Source organism: Centropristis striata, chromosome 4 (genome assembly GCF_030273125.1).
Source record: "Centropristis striata isolate RG_2023a ecotype Rhode Island chromosome 4, C.striata_1.0, whole genome shotgun sequence".
In the NCBI taxonomy this organism is placed as follows: Eukaryota; Metazoa; Chordata; class Actinopteri; order Perciformes; family Serranidae; genus Centropristis; species Centropristis striata.
The window spans coordinates 18,067,857-18,092,489 of record NC_081520.1 but is presented as its reverse complement, the minus strand read 5'-3'; the positions used below and the strand labels follow the sequence as shown (position 1 = coordinate 18,092,489).

The following is a 24,633-nucleotide window of genomic DNA, read 5'->3' as shown; positions in this document are numbered from 1 at the left end:
ACACCTTTTTAGAGCATCCTTTAATATTGGACAAAGTTCTCCTCGGCTGTACCTAGACAGTGTATTCTGATAATAAAGAAAACTAAAAGGAACGAAGTGATCTTTGATTCATTTTCTCACTCAAGAGAGGTAGTAATTCCACTACACTGATAACTAAAAAAAATGTTAATTGACTAAGGCTCCGTTAACATGATGACGGTCTGAACAGAAGACGCAAAAGTGGCGTTGTGTCTTCACTTTTTATTCTGCGTTTAGACGATCGTTTTCAGGAGGAAATCTGCTGCATACGGTGAGGCTAAAGTGTGTGAATGTGATTGGGTATCATGCCAGGCGGCATCACTTAAAGCCATAAGAGCATCTTTGGGCATGTGGAAGTTTTCACACCACATATTTTCATCAGCTACTCCCTCCACAAAGTTCTCCACCATCCACTACATCTCCCAGGTCTCGTCCAAAGCCGTCTGGCTCGCCTCCCACCAATCGGTGCATCCAAAATGTGAGGGAGGTAATTCCAGATCCTTCTCTGTTAACTAATACTATCTGTACATATCCTGTACATTTGGTGGAAAGACCCCTGTAAGTTTATTAGAGCTGCCAGAGCAGCTTGAAGGTCCGACGCATGGAAATAATCCCACGTTTCTTTTTTTCCCTGTACTGGAGCATGTATGTGACATAAACACTTACGTGACGTGAGCAGATCTGAGCAGAGTTTTGTGTCTTGGCAGTGTAGACGGACACGCTACGGTGGAGCAGATTACAGTTTTACACTCTGGAGGGTGGTTTCACATTTTTGCGTTTTTAAGCCCGAAAAACGCTGTCACCGTCTAAACGAAAGGCACTTCACATAAAATATTTTGTTGTTTTTACCTGCAAGCGTCCTCGTGTAAACGGGGCCTAAAACCAGACTAAATATCTATGGTTATCTTTGGCTAAGATAAGATTAAAATGTGTAGGCTTTTCAATTTGAACAAACAAACAAACAAACAAACAAACACACAGGATGAGGTTGGCTTAATGTGATAAAAAAAATCAAACAAACAAGGACATTTGACACTGGACTAAGATATTTAAAACCAGCTGACAGAATGAACTGTCCTCACCAGCAGGACTGCAGAGGGGAACTTACTAACATACTAAGACCAAAGTCTGCGACAGCACAATCTGTTAACTGTGCTTTGTGGTGGGCAGCCAGGCCTAGCATGACAATCCTGAGTCCCAGGAGACGCTACGAGGCGGCTGTGCACCGTGAATGTTACAGAAGGCTCTGAATAATGCTAAACAAGCGTTTTGTGCCAAAGCCATGCTGTCGCACTGGAGCGTAATAAAGAGGAGCCGTGGGCTTGTGCTGTACTTACATGGCAGGAACTGATCCTGTATCACTGCTGCTAAGGCCTGGAAACCTGTGTAGGTGCGTGAGTGTGTGATAGTATGTGCTTGTCAAGATGTGTGTGTGTGTGTGACTAGATAGATAGCCTGATGGAGTGTGTGTGTGTGTAAGAGAGCGAGTGCAGAGTGTGTGTGTGTGTGTGTGTGTCCTTGTGGAAGAGCAGACTGGAAGGCGACTGCTACCTCGAGGCCGCTGAGCCCTGAGTGACATTCAGCCTTTATCCACTACACGCTGCTGTCGCTGTCGCACACTGATGATGCGGCCGCTGTGACAGCCTCCCCGAACAGAACCGCTGGCAGCTCATCCTGAATGATGATTACTGCAACCTTGTGCTTCAGTAAGCAGCACAGGAACATGTGCCAGCATCTCAGTGCACTTATGGAGAAGCTCAGATTAAAGCCTTAGTGTCCCGAGGGAAGAATCAAATATTTGAAAGTCAGTCCATATTTTTGCTTTTTGTCTGCTGCACTTTCATTGGCTGGAAAGTGATACTGCCATTATCAGACTTAACCCTCTGGGACCACTCGGCGCAATTTCAGCCATATTTGTCATTTTTCTCTTTTGTTTTGGCAATTATTTTGGCTGTGATACTGCAAATAGCATGATTTTTGGATGGTTTTTTTTCTTGAAATATTTTGAAATTCAAATTCGAATTTTTCTAATGGGTCAATAATAATACACTGTGTGCACATTTACTACCCTTTCAGACCTTTTGGACTGAAAATGTCCATTTCCAAAAAAACGCGATATAAACTTAACGGATTAATATTTTTTTCTATTTTTTTTCTGCATAAACCTCTTAAACAACTTCCGCCCTGCTCAAAACTACCAAACGTTCAAAGATTTTGAAGATTTTAACCCTTTAAATACCAGTTTGATTACATGATGTCACTGTTTTTTAAAGAAAGACACACAAAAATGTAGTTATTTTCAACATAATAAATATTTTTGACTGGGGCATTTGTTTACAAATGCATCAAAAAAATGCATCAAAATCAATTTTGTTCTTAATCTTTGACATATCCAAGGCTGTGATAAAACCAAATGCTCCAGCCTAAAAATATTTATTATATGGAAAATAACAACATCTTTGTATTTTTTCATTAAAAAAAACATCAGTGACATTGTGCAATCAAACTGGCATTTAAAGGGTTAAAATGCCAAAAATGTTTAAACATTTGGTAGTTTTGAGCAGGGTGGAAGTTGTTTAAGAGGTTTATGCAGAAAAAAAAAAAATATTAATCTGTAATGTTTTCATCACGTTTTTTTGGAAGTCGACATTTTCAGCCTGAAGGGTCTGAAAGGGTTAAATTAGAGTGGGCCCAGAGAGTTAATAGAAATAGAAGTAGTGCAAGATTTTTTATAAAAATCAAACCCTGGTTTTAATACCAACTATGGCCAACATTATTTCAGCAATAGCCAGTTAATTATTACATGACATTACATTATTTACATTTTATATAGTAGGATTTGGATGTTGTTAGTGGCCGAGTCTTACAGTCCTGCGCTGCATTCAAACTGCCTTCACACACACACGAGGGACTCATAGGAAACAATGCAGCATGTAATCCAGCCTGTTCAGACTCTCTGTATTAAGTTACTGCAGATGAAAACGGAACATTTTCCTCTGCTGCTGCTTCACATTTCGAGTGTTCAACTGGCAAAACAATTTGATTGTGAAGCAGTCACAAAAACATCACCAGTCCCATAAAACACAGGTCTTTCATATATGTTTGTGTTTACCTGGAAGCGTAGGATGATGGTCCACATGAGGCCCAGGGTGAGACGGTGGTTTCCATCCACAATGTCGTGGGAACCGACATTTTCCAGGTGAACCCTCTGCTCTTTAAGGAACTGGAGGGCTTTGTCCACGTTCTCCAGGCAGTGGATTCGCATACGACCCCGCGTCGGCCTCGGCTGAGGGACAAGAAACAAAGATAACTTTTGGTAAAAACATTTGCAGTCATCAGTTTGGATTTAACTTCAGATTTACTTAAATCATAAATGTTTTTTGAATGTTGCTTATTTACTTAAAATGAGTGCAAAAAGGACCATAGCTGAAGCTTTGATAATTTTTGGAAACAGCAGAAAGAATAAAAGGTTCAGGGACAAATAACTTCTAAAATGTTTTCTCCTCAGTGAAGTAAAAGAGAAAACAAACTTTATCAGAACATCCAGTTTTACTCAGAGGCGGCTGGTGCATTTTTCTCCAGGGGGGGCTATAACTCCAAAATAGACATACCTTATACCAAAAAGCAAGCGAACATGTACCAAGGTATCACACCAGTGTATTTACATAAATTAAAACAACAAAAGCAATATTATAATGTCATGTAGTGTTCTACTTTTTGGTTAAAGTCAGGGATGGTTTTGACAAGATTCTTCTCCATAGAGAGCTTTCTTCATTTTGTCTGCTCATCTCCTACTCCTGTGGCTCAACCTGTCAATCAGCTGCTCTTTATGACAGGCAGCAGTGACGTCAGCCCCATACCTCATATATTATATGTTATAATTTGGTGTAATGTGCATGTGTGTGTTCTGACCAGCAGCTCTCCACTGAGGACCTCCAGCAGTCTGGTGAGCATGTATCCATCCCTCAGGTCGTTGTACAGGTCAGATATGCGGCAAGAAACTCTGGCCAGATGAGAGTTAACCCACTTAGTAAAGGTCTTCTTCTGCACCGCATCACGTTCATCTGCGGAAAATAAAAGAATAATCGTAAAATCAAAGCAAAGGGAGATAAAACTCTTCTGAATGACACAGTTAGGATAATCCAGTCAAATATTATCATTAACAGCATTAGCTAACCAATAGAGTTAAATTAAATCATCCTTTTCTTGTGAGTTATAAAATTACAAAACAGCAAAGATTAAACACCTTGATGTAGGTGTATTTATACCCTGTACGGAGGTTAGGATGTGAGTAAAAACTAGGGTTGTGAAGGATAAACTGATGCGACCGGATATTCGGTTTAACAAGTGAGAGATACGGCTGCATCTGTAGCAGCCTCATCAATCCATACAAATCAGACATGAACTCCTAGATGAATCGGTTGTAGAGTCATGATGGGTGTCATGAGACTTGGAATCTGTTGGCGGCTTCACACACTTACAGTATGCGTCAGCATCTCTAAAACAACGCGAGAGCTGAAGCTGCTCGCGAAACGGTTCTCACTCAACTCCATGAGTCTCTCCGGTCTCTTACAAGTCTTTTATTTTGCATCCCCGCTTCCGTTCACTTGCTTCACTTGCGAAACATTTTAAGAGACATGAGACGTCCTTTATTTCCTCCAAAGTGTCACATGAAGCTACGTCCGTTTCTAAAGACGGCATATCATAAATAAAATATGAAACTTGTGAGTGAAACACTATAAAATATCTACAACAAATGTTAACCGTCGAATCAAATAAAATAAAATCATTCTTACACTGTATCGATTCGAATCGGTTTGTAATAAAAGTATATCATTTTTTAATCGTATCGTAACCTGTGTATCTAGATGCCAATCGAATCGTTTATCACAGAGAGATGTGCAACCCTAGTAAGCATGTGTGTGACCTCTGACCTGCCAGGGCCTTGATGCGGGAGCACTCGAACAGCTTGGAGCTAGTGCACTCCGTTTCCCAGAATCCCGAGCTGCTTGGTCTGTTGTTGTTGTTTAGCTGGCGCTGGGCATCCGCGTTGTCCAGGTCTGGGGAGGCATTAGCCATGGCGCCCGACGCCCTGCAACACACACACACACACACACACACACACACACACACACACACACACACACACACGCTTGTTTGTAGAATCATTAACCAACGTAGACACTCAAGTTAGACCAACAGAACAGTCGACACTTCCTTTTTGTTAAAAATCTAATTCAAATATCAGCGTCTTGGTGTCTTCTTCAAAAGTGAAAGACCTCATAAAGTTTGAAACAAATTCACATTCATAAAGAAAAAAAAATAAACAGTTGCTCCACCCTTCCAGTTTAATAAGTGGGTTCAAAATGCACAAATACCATCCATGGCTTAGAGCAAAGAGCAAACCACGTCCATAAATACCAGTTCCTTTCCATTCATGAATGATGCAGCACCTGTCCTCTGCATCAGAACATTTTACAAAAGAAAGCTTAAAATAAAATCTCTGTGATGGTGGGAGGAAAGAAATAAAAAAATATTGGTTCATCTCTCCTGTTTCTGACAGCTGAAAACCAGAAGATAAAAATAACTTTACAAAGAAATCACACAGTTCAGGGTGAGAGATGTTCAAAACAACACAATGATGACAAAAACACTTCCGTTCAAAATTCTGTTTCCATCACATTGTTTTAAAGAGCCGTTAGAACTGTTCCACATAAAAAAGTGTTGATGTCCAATTTCCATCCAGTCTCAACAAAAAAAAAACACTGGATGTTCACCGAGGGCTGGGGTCAGCAGCCTTTCCTAACTGAAGAGCCATTGTCGGTCAAAATAAGAGAAAAAAAAGCCAGAATGGAGCCGCAAACCTTATTTTGAGTCTTAGAATGGACATTAAACAGTCTACCAAGTCTAAATTAACATTAACAATAGGTCATAATGAGCATTTATTTATATGATTTTGTCAGAATGCAGCGAGGACCCAAGTGCAAATCAGATGCTGGAAACCAAATCAATATTTCAGGAGATTTGGAACTGAAAGCTGGCCAAGCTCGGGAAACTGAAAACTAGACTTGAATTTGGCAAAATTTAGAGGTAACTGGGCAGGCATGTAGACTTTTATTAGCTATGATGTACTTTTTAGTTAACTAAAATGTTTTTTAAACATTTTTACTGCAGTATTTCATCTACACACGTTAAGCAGATGCACATGTGGCTCTGGAGCGGCAGGTTGCCGACCCCTGACCTAGAGCTACATTCACAGAACATCCAGATGGTTGATGTTGCTCCTACAGTCGTAGAGTTAGGAGAAACTCCTCATAATAAGGGCCACCTCAGTTTTAGCTTTTAGAGTAATTCACAAATCTCAAATTTTATCAGCTGGAAAAAATACCTTTTGTTAATGGTATCTGATATTAAATACAATATTAATGAGTCAATACCTTAGAATTGTTTAGTATCAACTACTTCTATATTCTATATTTTTGTTTTACAAAATATTTGTCAATAAAATTTCTTTCAACAGCTTTTCAGAGGGAACCTGTAGTCCGATAACATTCTCGGTACAGACAGCCTGTGGTGTAAACAATATGCTTCAAGCACCTCACATTTCTGTTTGAGGTACAAGAAAATTCAGCAGACTTGGTGAAAATGTAAACTCCTTCTCCTCTTGTGCAAAAAAGAAGAAGTTGGCAGTTACCAAACATGAAGTGGACACTTTCTCACTCTTTGGCAGATATTTTGCTGATTTTGTCAAACTGTAGGAGGAGCTCTGCTACGAGTCCACGTAAGCACTTTATACTTTCTCTTTACATTCCTTAAAAAAAAATCACATATTTACAATCAATTAATTACAATTAATTAATTTAACCGGCAATGTATCAAGATGATGTTTATTATCTTTTAGCTAAATATTCTGGCATTTGTTTATATATATGTTTTTGCTTGACTTTGAACACAAGTTTTGTAAGTTATGTGATAACGTTCAGTGTAAACTAGAAATACATTTTAAATATATTTAAATTCATATTGCGTCGCCTTCGCTGTTTCTTCGCTCGCAGCTTTTAAATCTCCCAGTAGACCGATGTGTGCAAGGCATTATGGGTAGTCGGGGCACACGGAGGATGCACACATGCATCCTTGGAATTTGGTCAAAAGAAGGACTCTGTCCTCTGGAGGATCCTGGACATCGGGACAGACCTTCAGCTGTCCATGACGTAGAATCCTTCAGATTCAGCTGTTTGAGGATCCTTCCTTGACTTTGGGATACAGCTAATATGTCAAAAACACTGACTTTTTTTCCACACTGCAAAAAAAAGTCAGTGTAGGAAGCCACTGTAACAGACATTAACTGATAAAAATGTCTACATCCACCTTTCAGGCCGCAATGAGTTTATGCTGAATATTAAAAAAGACACATCAGATGCTTTCACATCAATAAAATATCTATTATGTGAGTCCTGGTGAATGTCACACTGTCACATTAGTTTTTATTTGTTCCTCCCTCATTTCTTTGTGTTACACATGTGATGGATTGATGGAAAATGCATGCAATGCTTAAAGAGCAGATGTGCCCACAAGACACAAAATGTGACATTTGGTGCTCTTCTGCAGTACTGCTTGGGGGAATACATGGTTTATGCATGTTGTGTGCTCATATTGCAGGTTTATGTTAAGGGAAGGATATTTTTTGTCATACTGATTAACCCTCTGGAGTCCACGATAGTGGCGGAGCATGACACCTCATGACGTAGCAACGTAAAAACGAAGCAGCATGGAGCCCTGCTGTCAGCTTCACTCTAAAGTTTTGGCTTTTCCAGAAGTTTCCATGTCCAATTTAGCACGTCAACTCTTTCAGCAAATCGAAAAACCACCTTGGCCAAGTGTAACATGATATTACTGAAGTTTTTGCAGAGATTTTATTGAATTTTGCAGTGTGCATTCAGCATTTTTAATGCAATCTTTTGTGTTTGTTTAATGTGTGATTTTTGTGTGTTTTTTGTCTTTTTATGTGTGTTTTTGTAATTTTTTGTGTGTTTTTCTGTGTGGTTTTACGTGTGGTTTTTTGTGGTTTTCTGTTTTTGTAATTTTTTGTGTATTTTTGTGATTTTATGTGTTTTTATGTATGTTTTTTTTTATTTTTTTTGTGTGTTTTATGTTTTTTTTGTGTGTGTGGTTCTTGTATTTTTGTGTGTGTGTTTTTGTGTGTTTTTTTGTGTTCAAAATGTTGATCCAGTAAATCAAAATGACAAAATAATAATCAGGTGAGGTTGTGCTTAAAAAAATGATACCATCATGGAATGATAAATATTTTTTTAAGTCGTTTATACAGGCAGAATGAAAAAGAGTCAAAACTCATCAAAACAGCCCCAAACTCCAAAGGGTTAAATGGGATTTCAAGTGAAAGAATAAAAGTTAAAGTGTGCAGGGTTTACAGCTTTCCCTGTTGTGTTGTGCCTCAAATCTCTGCCATAAAACTCTTTGTCTTCCTATTTTCTGTCCACTGCAACAAAAGTCCAAACTCACAGCTGTCACTATACCTAAACCACTGGAATAAACAATGTAGCCGTATCGAGTAAATGTCAGCATGCCCTGCAAGACAGAGAGAGGAGGGGTAGTTGTGCAAATGCACTTAGCCGTTCTCCCCGGAGAGAATAATAGCAGAACATAACGGTGCAGTGTATCTGGTGGTGAAGCAGATAAAGGACTGCACAACAATCCAACACAAGTTAAACCTGCAGGACAAGAGTTGAGTTGATTAATACAAGAACTGAATTAATCTATTGAGACTTGGAGCTTGTTTGCAGGAATGTAAAGGTGCCATTCAGCAGAAGACACAAACAAATCAGCTTTACATGAAAAAAAAAACAATAATGTAATTAGAGCCGCCACCAATGATTATTTTTCCTGATAAACCACTGAAAATAATTAAATCCATCACTTTGTCCAAAAGTTTTGTCCAACAAACAGTCCAAAACTAAAAAAGAAGTTTGAATAAGCTGGAGGATATGAATGTTTGGCTTTTTTTTTGTACATTTTGCTGCTAAAACATGTTGCTGCATGGACAGATCATTTCACTTGACAAGATTTCTTATTGCTCGGGCCAGTTCATCGCTGCTTAATTTCTTATTTTAAGCGTTCAACATGCTTATTTCTAGATTTAACAATCTTAATTTAAGAAATCTTTTCAAGTGAAATTATCTGTCCATGCAGCAAGATCATTTCCCTCAGATTGAGTGTTTTTATCTTGTTTTTAGACACACTTTTTTTTGCAGTGTACCAAAAATAAAATACAGTTTTACATGAGACCTTTTGAAGCTAATTTGCTACATTTATTTTGAGGAGAACTGGTATATTTTTCTGTGTTTGATTTCTTCCTGTATGATTTTTGAATCTTGTTAAAGTTCTTCTTTGAAGATGAGGGAACAAGAAAACCTGATGTTTCCACTTAAACATCACTGACACCTCGTATGCTATTAATAATGCTATTTATCACTGTAATGACAATATCTCAACATGACTTGGTTGTTGGCAGCTGATGGTGTGAGCTCAGATGTTGCAAATGAGCTAACTGAATGTTTAACCTCCCCAAATCCCTGTATATTTTTCACCCGTATCCCCCGTGTAGCAAAATCCTTCCCCAGTGTTTCCCTTCAGAGTGTCAAGAGAGCCAAGATCAAGGTTGGTTGCACATCCCACTGAAGACTGAAATCTACTTACTGACATCTACGAAGCATGAAGCTAGCTACGGTTATACTCTCTACACTCCTGCCATGGAGAGGTGGGAGTACGTGGAGAATGAAGCAAGGGAAGCTAATCAGAAAAAGCTGGAGTGATATTTTTAACCATGTTGTTCCTTAAATAAAATATAGCTGTCTGGTCTGTCACCAGACTGTAAAATGACTGTTTTACTATGAGGCAGACAGAGAGACTCGTAGAAGAGGCCAAGAGTATAATCTATCTATAAAAGCAAGAAGCATCTGTGTGTGTGTGTGTGTATCTCTCTGACCGTCAGTCAGACTGACCTCAGATTTCGTATGTGGCACGAAGGTGTGCAAATCCTTATTTAGACACACCTTTTTTGCAGTGCATGTATTACCCAATATACACTTTGTATATTAACACTACGCGTATAGAGTATTACACCTCATTGTACAGAATTGAAAAATCAACTTAATCTCCCACTATATGAATACATACTTCCTACGGTCACTGCACTAGTAATAGAAAATAGAAATTAGGGCTGAACACTTTGCTGACCGGTACATTTTTTCCCCATTAAGATTGGTAATATGCCCTAATATATATCATATTATTTTTAGGGCCATGCCGTCCACCCCTAATGAGTTTATGTGTGTGTGTGTGTATGTGTGTGTCCTCTGTTCTCCTTGCCCTGATCCTTGCCTAACCTCAACCACCTGGTGTCTTTCAATCAATCACACTCACAGCCCGCAGGACTGCTCTGATGTGTATGTGTGTGTGTGTGTGTGTGTGTGTGTGTGTGTGTGTGTGTGTGTGTGTGTGTGTGTTATCACCTTTATTCTAATAATCAGACTCAGCTGTTGAGGAATCAGCCACCCCCCAGGCACGCACGCACACGTACACGCACACGCACACACTCTCTCTCTCTCTTGGCTATCCATTTTCTGCTCTATAAGTAACAGCAGCACTGATGCTTCATGATTTGTGTTTGACTGAACACGGCCGGCGGGAAACCTCAGACGGTGGAGATAAAAACAAAATAAAAAGTGACCACACATTGAGCTTGATTTTATCTGTATTCAGAGTAATACACTGCAAAAAAGGTGTGTCTAAAAACAAGATAAAAACACTAAATCTGAGGGGAATTATCTTGCTGCATGGACAGATAATTTACCTTGACAAGATTTCTTGAATTAAGATTATTAAATGTAGAAATAAGCATGTTGAACGCTTAAAATAAGAAATTAACTCTTAAAACAAGATCAATTAAATAAAGTGTATATCATCTCAAAAAACGTTATTAATCAATCTGTTCCAAAGATATCCCAATGAAAATAAAACAACAATTAACAGAGGATTGTGTCTGAAAATAAAATTATTCCAACTTTATAGATGACTGTGTACCCTGTAGGATCCAGGATATGTTGACTTGAGTCTTAGTTTTTAGAAACTCATTAATATTAACATTAATTCATGTGTAAATCAGTAGAGTGCTCCTTTAAGCTGCATTTCCTTATTCATCATAAAACTGTTTTTACACAAATACACCGTAGGCAAAAATTACTTCCATAAAAAAACACTGAAAACATACAGTATTATCTGTCTTGAATACAAAAACAAAGTGCTGAGTAATGCTGCTGCCCTCACAGAGAAGTTGACCAGTAATGAACACCTTAAACAACAAAGCTGCATTATAATGCAAGAGCTGGGAGGAAACCTGCAGCTGAATGCTTTCACTTCCACTGCTCATAAATACATTTAAGAAAGTTCTCTTAAATTTGAGCTGTGAATATTGTTAATTTATAGTCACAGCAGTACAGTGAGGTATTCTTGATCACACCAAGATTGTAAATCAATTTTGCTTTATTGATATTATGTTATCTATCTATGATAATCTTTGTGCACTGCAAAAAAAGGTGTGTCTAAAAACAAGATAAAAACACTAAATCTGAGGGAAATGATCTTGCTGCATGGACAGATAATTTCACTTGACAAGATTTCTTGAATTAAGATTATTAACACTTCTAAATCTAAAGTTGTTTTTTTTTATCTTGGTAAGAAACAAATAATTTGCAGTGCACTCTGCTCGGGCCAGTTCACCGCTGCTTGCAGCTTTAATTCATCTTGTTTTAAGAGTTAATTTCTTATTTTAAGTGTTCAACATGCTTATTTCTAGATTTAATAATCTTAATTTAAGAACTCTTGTCAAGTGAAATTATCTGTTCATGCAGCAAGATCATTTCCCTCAGATTTCGTGTTTTTATCTTGTTTTTAGACACACCTTTTTTGCAGTGTGGCATTTAAAGGACATGAACAAAGGTATTCTCATTGCTAAACAATAGTTGTAAAAGCCGAAACCCGGAGTGGAAACATAGGAGAAACAAAACCACAAACACAGGATAAGGATAAAGATTAATTCTGGACCTTTTTGAGTATTTTTGAGGATCAAGTTTTGGTTCTGAGGTTTGTCCTGTTGGGCCCTACGGGGTTACAGAGTTCATGTGTTTGAGTCAGTCCAGGATATCTAGTCTAGCGCTCCAACACTGAAGGATCAAACGTTTACACAGCAACAGGCTCTCTGATCTCTCCATGGAGCTGGAAGAAAGAGGAGGAATCACCTGTGTGTGTGTGTGTGAGTGTGTTGCATGATCTCATACACAGTTGAACCACGGTGGAAAAACACAAAAAAACAACACTAGTCTTTTTTACCTAAACAGAATATGCTATATTCTTTATATAAAAATAAATTCCAAATCCTCCTGTCCGATCTTTACTTTAAAAAATCCTTTGGGTCAGAATAACATATATATTTGTTCAACAACAGCTGAATGAATCAGGCTGTTTAGTATTCGAAGAGCTGAAAAAAGCTCCTAAACATTCTCTGGTTTCAGTTCAAATGTTAGGATTTGCTTCACTAGATAGTAAACTAAAGCATCTTTGGGTTTTGGACTGTTCATAAGACAAAACAAGCAATTTGAATGAGGGACCTATAGGAAACTGTAACTGGCCTAAATTTTCACTACACAAACAAAACAAATATTCGATTAATTGGTTAAATAATTAGTAGATTCATGAGTAATTGTTTGATGCAGTCCTAAAACAGATGATGAGCAAGATAGTGGATACATAAAAAGATGTCATGTCACACACATTTGTTGATAGACATTCTAAGTCTAGTAAAAGCAATAATAGGCTCCAGAGTAGGGCTGTGCAATTAATTGAATTTTAATCGTTATCACGATTTTGGCCACCACGATTAAATTAACCTGATCGCCGGGGATATTTCCATTTTAAAATGTGGCTCTCCTGCATATCTAATCAAGCACTTTCTACACCAGTAGTCCACCAACCACCAGGGGGCGGGGCCGTTTTTCTCCCCTGAAAAAATCCTGGTTACTGATTGGATAGAACGCTAAGCAGGATGTGACGTAGTACTCGACGCCACAACAACACGCGCCATTTGTAAAAGCCAGCGAAGCAGTGTTGCCAACTTAGCGACTTTGTTGCTATATTTGTTTAGCAACTATTTTTCAAAAAAGCCACTGGCGAGAAATCCAGCGACTTTTTCTGGTGTTATTGGAGACTTTTGGAGACTCGTTCTTACTCTTCTTAACGAGCCGCGGGGCTGACGGCTCGTTACGAAGAGTAAGAACGAGTCCAAGCAGCACAGTCCTCCTGCAGCAGTCTCTCCCAGCTGCAGTCACAGAGCCGGAGGGGATGTTAACCCCTTAGCGTCCAGTCTGCAAATTGCTAACAGTTAGCTCTGTAGCAGTACAGTGTGTATGTGCTGCTGCTGCAGGAGGTGTTCACTTAGCATCTCTGTTTGTTTACAACAAGCACCAGACACTAAAAACTGTTCCTATTGTTTGTTTTAAAAGTAGTGCAATAAAAATACAGATGTTTTCCTTAACATGATGAATAATCTTGATTAATAATCATGATTACAATATTGATCAAAATAATCATGATTATCATTTTGGGCATAATCGTGCAGCCCTAGTCCAGAGATGTCTCTCTATCTTTCACTTTTAGGATAGACTGTAGATCATTTCTCTTTTTCTCCTGGTGAACCCAACCCTAACCTCACTGTGGTTTATAGGACAGCACAGAAAGAAATGTTCTATATTCAGAGTGGCCATCTTTGTTATTCCCCCCAGGAGGTTTGCGTGTGTTTGTGTGAGTGTTCTTCAGCTCTGTCGTTGCTCTTTCAGCTGTTCTTCATCTTACTTTGAAGTTTCATAAGCCAGACTTTTTACCTGTCTGCCCCACTGACATGGTTGTAAAATGTGAGACTACAACTAAGTCTTTCTTGTACATTGCTGTTTGTTCTGATAAATGTCCCCATGTGGTATTATTAACAGTCTTACAACAAGAGTCAAAATGTAAACATTTGCCTTACGTAGCAAGATTTTACAGGTGGATATCAGGGGCAAAACTAATGATCATCATTATCCATCTCTCAATTATTTTTCATGTAATTGATTGACTGATTAGATATATAAAGATAAAATAGACAAAATAATGAAAAATAGCCTATCCTAATTTCCCAGAGGCCGAGGTGATGTCTTCACACTGCAAAAAACACTTGACGAAATTTCTTAAATTAAGATTGCTAAATCTAGAAATAAGCATGTTAAACGCTTAAAATAAGAAATTAACTCTTAAAACAAGATTATTTATCTAACACTTCTAAATCTAAAGTTTTTTTTTATCTTGGTAAGAAACAAATAATTGTCAGGTCACTCTGCTCGGGCCAGTTCATCGCTGCTTGCAGCTTTAATTTATCTTATTTTAAGAGTTAATTTCTTACTTCAAGCATTCAACATGCTTATTTATAGATTTAACAATCTTAATTTAAGAAATCTTGTTAAGGTAAATTATCTGTCCATGCAGCAAGATCATTTCCCTCAGATTTAGTGTTTTTATCTTGTTTTTAGACACACCTTTTTTTGCAGTGCAGATAGTCCAAAACCCACAGATAAATTCACTCAAATATTAGAATTAGTAAAGTAGAAAATCCACACATTTGAGATGCTGGCACCAGATGTTTGTCATTTCTGCTTGATAAATTACTTAAATAACTAATTGATTATCAAAATTATCGCTGATTAATGTTCTATTGATTTAATCAGTGACCTAGTAGTGTCAGCACTATTGTATACGAATAAGTGTGTGTGTGTGTGTGTGTGTGCAGAACTGTCAGTCGTTATGCGTTCTCCTCTAAACCACTCTCTGTTATTATTGCCCTCTCCCCCCAGCTATGCTGTCTCTGTTGGTAACCACAATAAATCACCATTACACCAATGGTGTAATGAAAGCATCCCCCCCCCCCCCCGCCCCCTGCTCTCTCCTTTTATTATCCTTCACACTTTTTCAACTGTCCTCTCCCTCTATTCCCTCTCGACCCTCCGTACTGACCTCCAGTCCTTTCTGTCCGGCCTACACAACTTGTGTTTGTGGCTATTAGCATTTGGCTCGGTGCCTCCATAGCACCAAAGAGTGACAATACTCTAATCTTTCCACTACATGAGATGCCAAACATCAGGCGCCCTTGAAACAAGCACTTAACCCCCGAATGCTGCAGTGAGGCTGTTCGGTCGCCAACACTAGTGAGTTCAGTGGCCAAAGACTGCCGGTTGGTTCGGTGAAGCTAAAGCTTGTTATTTATAAAACTGTGTCTATGAATTAGACAAGCATCCCCAGAATAAAACTTCAATTTACCACACTGTTTTCCATTGTCACACCAACTGATTTAAAAGCAGATGTAGCATCGGGAAAACAAATTTATGGAGAATATATTGAATCACATCCATCCATGTTTCATCTACACATTCATAGCCTCCAACTGGAACCAAGCACCAACAGGAAATTTGTCTACTAACACCTCATGTTTTCCTCACACATTCAAGCCACATTTCTATACAAACAAAATAAAAAGTGACCACACATTGAGCTTGATTTTATCTGTACTCAGACTACTACACTGCAAAAAAAGGTGTCTAAAAACAAGATCAAAATACTAGAGGGAAATGATCTTGCTGCTTAAACAGATAATTTCACTTGACAAGATTTCTTAAATTAAGATTATTAAATCTAGAAATAAGCATGTTGTATGCTTAAAATAAGAAATTAACTCTTAAAACAAGATAAATTAAAGCAGCGATGAACTGGCCCGAGCAGAGTGACCTGACAATTATTTGTTTCTTACAAGATAAAAAAAACCTTTAGATTTAGAAGAGTTGGATAATAATGGTTTTAAGAGTTAATTTCTTATTTTAAGTGTTCAACATGATTATTTCTAGATTAAATAATCTTAATTTAAGAAATCTTGTCAAGTGAAATTATCTGTCCATGCAGCAAGATCATTTCCCTCAGATTTAGTGTTTTATCTAGTTTTTAGACACATCTTTTTTGCAGTGTAGCCTTTGTGTTTTCCCCCCGATCATATTGCTTGAATGATGATCCAAGAATAGCCTAATGTACATCACAGACGTCTGACTGTCCATATCTTTTGATTTAGAGACAGACAGAGATTTAGAGAGACAGGCATAATCAAAAGAGATAGAGATAGAGATGGAGATAGAGATAGAAAGATACTGAAGCAGTAGGATGGAGATATAGAGAGTAGAAAAATAAAGGGTGACGTTATAGGAGAGAGATGTTTCATTTAAACAGAAAGGCTGATGTGGAAGAGTAGAGGTTAAATACAGAGAATAAGGGGAAAAGAAAGAAATCGAAGGGGCAAGAGAGAGAGAGAGAGAGAGGAGGGCATATGACCAGAAAGATGAAGAAAGAAAGGAGGAGGAAAGAGAGAGACAGCTGCCAGTGTTAATCAGTCAGTGGCAGCAGCTCTGTGTCTCTGTTCCTCTAAGGCTTAATGGGGACCAGACCCTACAATACCACACACAGCAGTCCGTATCAATAATATTGCATGTAGATCAATAAATTAAACTTGTCCTTGTCAAATATATATACAATACACGCTGTAAAGTAGGGTTAGACTGGTGTAATAATCTCCAACACGGTTTGATATCAAGACAAACACTGGAGCCGGCCAGTATTCTGTATTTTACCACTAGGTGTGGCACCTCATGCTCCCTATCAGAAGACTTTAAAAGATTTGGTAAAGACTCCTGGAAAACTCTGGTGTCCCACCTGCTCAAGTGTTTAGAGTTTCTAGTCCCAGTCTAGTCTCACACTGAGATTTTAGACAGACTGTCAATCTAGCAGGGAAATTATTTACAAGACTACAACTAGATTCTTTTAGCAGTTTTTCCATCATGCTCTTAGTAAAAACTTTTGTTTGGTCTGTGTTGAAAAAACAACAACAAAAAGAGGAGATGACGCCACAAAATGCCCCTCACAAATCTGAAAAAGGGTTTCTGTTTTTATCACATGAAAAGTTGACTATTTTACAGTAAAAATAGATATAAAGAAGAATAAAGGAAAGGAACATTTAGAAATGAATTCATGATATACATTTATGTCCTATTTAATTATAATTTGTTTAATTGAATAATTATATTTATCAGCTCTATCAACTTTCATTTAGTTAATCATACATTAATCATGGATTATTTATGTATACATTTATTTATACATTTTAACTGGGTCTCCTTTCTGTTCTCTTTACTAAGAAACATCTAAATATATGACATCACTATATTTTTATTGAGGCATTATTGTGATGTTCTTTTTTCCTGTGGAAGTGGTTTTACTGGCCGGTCTGGAACCGGGGACCTTTCCCCCGCTCATTTATTGGTTGGTGATTGTGTTACCTCACTGAGACTTGAGATAATATCAAACACGTTTGATATGATCCAAACCAAGACTAGGAAAAGACTGATATGAAACAGATTCAGATTACTACCTTAAACTTAACCATGGAGATGACGGGAGCGCCGTGACTCCAGTAAAACTCTTAGATTTACTAAAGACTTTCAGCTTTTAGTCTGGGACTGGGGACATCTTTTGATGGAAGCGCAGCGTAACTCAACAGTCTCAAGTGGAACTGAATCACTGAATGTAGCGACTCTAGTTCAGTAAAGCATCTCTAAGCTTGTTTGCCAAGATGCAGCAAGTGAGGCTCACATATTTTCTTCAACATGTGTTCATATTTCATACATGTGAGAGACAAGAAGCACAACATGCTCCGTGGGCATCTTCCCCCCTCCCACCTCGACCACTGAGGGAAGGAAGATAGTTGATTGATCGCAGATGCTGTAAAAATTATAAAAATACAAAAAATGCTAAAATGGGCTGCCAAATAGGCTCGTGAGGTATTAAGGTATTAGGTAAGGTATGATTTTCACTACGTTGAATAGAGATATGCTTTGTCTTTCGTCTACCAGAGGTCAAAACAAAGGGTTATAAAAACATATTTTTCCCTCTGGGATTTCTTTCTTTATCAACACAGCCACACTGTAAAAAAAACCCTGTTGTTTTTAAGGTAAAAACCGGGAGCTGTGGTTGCCAGAATTTTATCATAATAAATACGGTGCAACTTTTTCTAATATTACGGTAAAATTATATTAGCACTGTTGATTTCATATTTAAGATTGCCATTTTATTCCATATTTTACAGTAAAAAAATAAAAAGTTTTTCCATCAAATGAAACGCTGTTCTGCCATATAATTGACAAGAAAATACTTTATAAATGCTGCATGATTTAACGATTTTACCATTAAATATCACCGTATATTTCTGTTGGAGAAAAGCAACAAAAAATGTAGAAATGTAGATTAGCCACTAGCCATTAGCCACAAAAAAAGCCTTTAGCTGCTTCCCAGTAAATGCACTGCAAGGCTGCTTAAAATGCCAACTGAGTAACACGTTGAATTTGACACATTTTTGGAAAATTACAGACATTTCTATTCACTCTGATGACATAAGCTAACCAATGAGACCCTAAACTAATCTTAAATTCAACCACTTTCTGGCACAAACCTAAAGACTCATTCTTAACTTAGTCAAGAATTATTTCATTTTGCAAAAATATCTGAAACCTAGATTGTTCTAACAGGGATGGAAGCTCTCTCATTCTCTCCCTTCTCTCTCTCACACACACACACACACACACACTCACAGGATGCTTCATCGTGACGTCACGCAGTACGCATTTTACACACTGCACCGAGTCACTTCCACTCACTTCACCTCAGCAAAGTGAAACAACATCTTTGAGCAAGAGCAGCAGCCGACGCCCAGTTCTGAGTCCGCAGGACCACGAGTCTTAATCAAAACAGTCACCTTGTGGTTGTGATAAACAAAAGAGCAGCAGCAGAGAGCTTCTCTCGTCCCAGAGAGGCTGTCTGTCATCTGGACAACACATCGTGACGAGAGGGGAGTCAAAAAGAACTCTATGCTGCAATGGAGCTGAGCAAACTATTGCATTGTGAGATACAATTATCATTTTGCTATGCCATTGTAGTTTTATAATGTTGACCTCAGTCAGATCACAGATGTATTTAGTTTATTATATAACAGTTACTATAATTACCATACCCTAAAATTACCACTAGATGTACTAGCGCTGGGCAATATATTGATATAAAAGATATATCAATATTTTTAAAATGTGATAAGAAATTAGACCATATCGCATATATCGATTTAGTTACTTTTTTTTTCTTTCCTTCTATTTAAATGCTGCCCTTACTAGGGTTTGTCATATTTGGTTCTTTTGTAATGTTCGTTATTCTTTTATCATATAAATATATTAATTTCAGAAAAAGATTGGCCTATTTTATTTCATAGGCTATTTTTATTTAAGATATTTTTTATCTAAATGTGCACTTTATGGAGCTTTGATTTTTTTTAAAAGGTACTCCTGTTGTGACATGTTATATTTGACTTTGACTGAACATTTGCTGTCATTTTGCGATAAAAATATTGGGATATATATCGTATATCAATATTCTGCGTAAATATATCGGGATATGACTTTTGGTCCATATGACCCAGCCCTAAGATGTAGTAATGTGAGGGCATTTATAAATAGTATATATAGTGAAATATAGTGAAAAATGTTGAGTATACGAGATATTAACTTTATGTGAAGAATTACATAAAGATTAGTGGTACTTGACAGGATGTAGCCGCAAAGTGTAATATATGAACTATATAGTAAACTGCTGAGCACCACAGACAAACTACAACTCCCTGTGTGTGTGTGTGTGTGTGTGTGTGTGTGTCTGTGTGTGTGTGTGTGTGTGTGTGTGTGTGTGTGTGTGTGTGTGTGAGTGTGTGTGTTACAGCAGTTAGACGATCAGAGTGAGGCTCAATAAACGTCACTAAACATACTAGCAGTATTTCCAGCTGTTTGCTATTATTGATGATGAAATAACTGAATTGAATTGAATTAAATAAATGACTGCAGCCTACACTTATTGTGGTGGCTTAGACTCCTCTTCTCTGTTCACCCCCTCCAAGATCATCATACACACACACACACACACACCTTGCACCAACAAACCAAAGCTAACCAACTAACCCATACCTGCCTGCACACCTCTGTATCAGCCCTTTACAGCAGCTTTGGATATTTACAGCATATAGCAACCGTATTAAAAAACAGCCAATGTAATCTTGATGCATAACTGAGGTTGGAGTCACTTTTCACTGCAGATGTGATCAAAACACACCACATTAAGACTTGACAGGCTCCAGTGCATCTACTTCTTGTGTTGCTAAAGCAGGCTATGCTACTGTTGGCCTGGCCTCACTGAAGCACAAGAATAATCTGGATGAATTCATCCCCAAAATCCCCTCAGGATTCAGGGATAACTGATACCACAAGGGGAAGAAATGCCAAAGTAATGTCGGGTCACATACACTGCAAAAAAGGTGTGTCTAAAAACAAGATAAAAACAGTAAATCTGAGGGAAAAGATCTTGCTGCATGGACAAATAATTTCACTTGACAAGATGTTTTGAATTAAGGTTCTTAAATCTAGAAATAAGCATGTTGAACGCTTAAAATAAGAAATTAACTCTTAAAACAAGTTTTTTTAAAATCTTGTTAAGAACCAAATAATTTGCAGTGTAGTGAACTGGAGACACACTGTAACTTCCTGCAGTAATATATAGTATTACTGTCGATATTTATCGCTTGGGAAGTTCTCTTCTCATTTGCACTGGTGCAAAAATGACAAAAATCACAACGTAACAATTTATAATTTAAAGTTATCCCTTATAAATAAACGCTTGCAACAAGCAACAACATATCTTAGCCCCAACGCTAGGCCGCTGTTCTCCTTCTTAACCCATTTATCCTACAAAATGACAGAACCAGCTGTGGCAGGCATTATAAACACTTTTCCATGCATGCATCATGTAACACATGTAGTTGAAAAAAGACATGAAACGGCGCGTCCCCCCGCCGGATCACTGCGGTACCCTGCACCCAAATGCAGGCCGGCGTCCCTGCAAAAAAAAGGAAAAAAAACACCGTGCACATCGACTCATTGCTCTCACGCAGGGAATGACAAAATAAAACGACATCCCATGGAGAAAGGAGTCATCCTGTCGTCCTTCTATCGGCCTTACCTTCAGCTTCAGTGTCAGTTTTGGTGGATTGGTTTTGTCCTCTTATACCAAGACGTCGTGGGGCTGAATCGATGAGGAGAGCGCTTTATATCAATGGAGGAAACTGACGCTCCGCTCTTATTCCAGCAGGGTCTTCCCTCGATTAGTCCTTATTACAGCAAAAAGCGGTTTGTTAGGGTAATTAGAGAAGCAGTCTACCGTGGAGATGCGACGCCTTGGCGCATAAAACGGGCGCCGTGTGCCTGCAGCGGTGACCGCCGGCCGGGAGATGCTGTCGGTGCTGCTGAGGATGCGAGCCGGTGGAGGGTGATGATGATATCCATAGAGGTCCCCGTTTCCACCTGACACAACCTCTCCTTCCTCCTCCTCCTCCTCCTCCTCCTCTTCCTCTCCGCTGGTGATGCTGGAGAGAAAGATCAGCATTAGTGCGGCGAGGGCGAGCAGAGAGAGAGAGAGAGAGAGAGAGAGAGAGAGAGAGAGAGAGAGAGAGACTGGCAGTGGCAGATTTTAGCGAGAAGCCACAAGAGGCCGTGTTTTACATTTCCGTCATTTACAGCAGAAGATTAACGGTTAAAAATAGGATGTAAAAATGTCAAAGTATGTTGTTGGATATAGGAAACATAAAAAAATACTTACTTTTTTAAAGCTTTTAATTATTAATCGTTTGTCATCTCTCCGACCCATTTTTAACGGCTTTAACGGTAGCTTAACGTTCGTTTAAATTTCGAGACAGTGATGCTAGCTAACACGTTAGCCTGTAATTGAGGTTTCAGTCACTAGACAAAAGTTTAACATACCTCAGACATAGTCCTTAAAGTGATGTAACGTTAACGATAATCGGCTAACTAACTAATTAATTAATTTAGTTTATGGAGGAGTTTTGTTAACCTGAGGTTTGAAGTCCAATCTTTCGATTCCAACCCATAGACTGTATAAAATATGGACGTAGCCTCCGTGACGTCACCCATAGGGTTCTGAACAGGCGGCAATGGAGGGGGCGCTAAGTTTGGCTGCAAAAAAAAAATCTGCCCATTCATTTCAGGGCAAAATTTGAAAACTTCTCACTTGATTTATTAAGTCAGAATTTTTTTTCAGGACAACACTATGGTCTCAATCTCTAGTAAAAAATCTTCAAGACAATTTGATGTCAGTAGTTCTAATAATGGCCCAATTTAGAAGAAAATGGAAGATAAAGAATTGATAGATTCTTGATTCTTGATTGATAGGTGGCTAACAGGTCGAGCCGTCATCAGGAGAGAAGCAGAACTATGCATATCCACGGCAACGTGTCAATAAAGCTATATATAACGTTATATAGATAGAAAAGAGAACGTTTACCGATTTGGTCTCATAACCCCCTTTCACACTGTATTTTCACTTAATGACAGTTTATTTGAACTCTCCAAGGAGTCTCTGTTCAGTATTCTGAGGTAAGTAACGTACATTTTGTTTTTGTTTTTTGCCAAAACTAACATCCCAGTTAATGCTCCAGTTAATGCGAACATGAATTAGCAGCGACTTCTCCCAGTCAGGTGTAGAGAGCCTGTAGTCAGTGATCAGATCCCTCTCGCTCCTCCACAGTCCAAATATGGTCTGCTCCCCGTATCGGAAACAAGATGGCGACGCACGATGGCGATGAGTGTAACGCTGAACTCGATGCTTCCAACGGGCAGTCCACAAACCAATGGGTGACATCACGGTGACTAAGTAGGGTTCTGAAGAGCGCAAAGGAAGCACCATCTTGGCAAAGCTGACTCCGCCCAACTCCCATTGCATAACATTGCATAATGTTACCATACAGTGAAGCTTATTTTCCAAACACACAGACACCTTTTGATTCCAAGTATCACAAAAATAAATGATAACACTTCTGTATTAACTTCTTCAATAACCATACCGGTATAATAATATCTTCTTTAATTCACTCCCGTTAGCATTGAAGGTCCAATAACTGGCTAACAAACTACTGTGAACGCTAATTTGATAATTTATAAATAAAATAAAACGAGATTTACACTCACCAAACAAACTGGAGCATGGGCTTCTTGTGCGGCAGTGGTACAGCTCACCACACAGCAGGTGGTGTTATTGTTATTAGTCCGATGTTTGCCTGTAAAACTCTTCGACAGCCTACAGGTAAAGTTTCCAGTGAATTAGCCACGGTGCTAGTAGCTACAGACAGCTTACGCTAGTGCCGTCAGCTATGTCACCTGTCAATCAAAGCGGGGACCCACTTCATTGTGAATTTTCGAAACTTAAAGGAGTGAGATATAAAATAATTCACCCCCCTCAGAGTTGTCATGGAAGGGGAAATCAGCTTTTGAGAGTAGAGGCATCGTTTGAACCAGGCTGTAAACACGTTTATTTCTACTGTGAAATTGGACATTTTAACATGAGAGTCAACCTAACTTGCTCCCTTCTGCAGCCAGCCTCAAGCGGCGAGTCGAGGAATTGCAGTTTTTGGTAGTTCCACATAGGCTTCACAGCTCAGGACCGGAGTCTATATCCAAAGGCGCTATTTAAAAAAAAGTGACAGTAAAGTGTTTATCCTTCATGTCAGCTTGCTTGGAGCAGTTTCAATGACTTTACCATATATATCACAATACGGGTCACTACATTTATATCATTATTGTTATATAGGGGCGGCTGGTTTGACTACGGAGAAGCGAATGGCGGCTCACTGGACCGCAGTCAAACTTCCGGGTCACGTAAACCTGACCAATTAAATATTAAAATAAAATTCAGTCCTGCTGCCCGTTTTTCCATTTCGTATTTTTGATCTGAGCCTAATGTTGAAATATGAAAAAGCAAGCATTTTTTTTCATTGTTTGTTTTATAATAGACAACAAATAGCAAAATGACCAGTCAATTTTTCATTATTTGATTTTGATTGCCAATTGAAAATGGAAAGAACGAATGATACACGGATTATAATCGCCTAAGTCATTTTTTGTCAAAATTGTTTCTTTTTGCTTAAAGGAACACTCCACCGTTTTTTCATATTAAAACATGTTATTCGGTCAAGTAAGACGAGTTGATACAGACCTCTTGCGTCTCAATGCGTGCACTCAATCGCCCTGGCGTGTGGCGCCACTTGGCTAGCACTTAGCTTAGCCCCGTTCATTCATTAGGATCCAAACAGATGGACAGTTAGAAGCGACCAAACTCCTCCACGTTTTCCCTATTTAAATACAGCTACACGAGTAGTTAAACGACCAAGTATGGCGACACAAAATAAAACGTAGTGCTTTTCTAAGCGGATAAAAAGGATAACTATAATGTATGGCGGAATAGCACTTGGGAGCACTTCGACTCGGCGCAGTAATATCATCACTCCTGAGGGGAGAAGATTTTTCAGGTGTCGCGCTAGGG

At 38.5% G+C, this 24,633-nt stretch overlaps 1 protein-coding gene across 1 annotated transcript in view; it reads right to left on the bottom strand.

The window, feature by feature from the left end:
• LOC131970523 (spectrin beta chain, non-erythrocytic 4-like) overlaps nt 1-21,634 on the bottom strand; it is a 115,131-nt gene extending 93,497 nt beyond the window's left edge. The window contains exons 1-4 of the mRNA XM_059331940.1: nt 21,262-21,634; nt 4,953-5,110; nt 3,931-4,082; nt 3,131-3,304 (exon numbers count right to left, since the gene is read on the bottom strand). Coding sequence (XP_059187923.1) covers nt 3,131-3,304; nt 3,931-4,082; nt 4,953-5,097 — 471 coding nt within the window. The 5' untranslated portion in view covers nt 5,098-5,110; nt 21,262-21,634. The remainder of the gene's footprint in view (nt 1-3,130; nt 3,305-3,930; nt 4,083-4,952; nt 5,111-21,261) is intronic.
• Between the last annotated feature and the right edge of the window lie 2,999 nt (nt 21,635-24,633).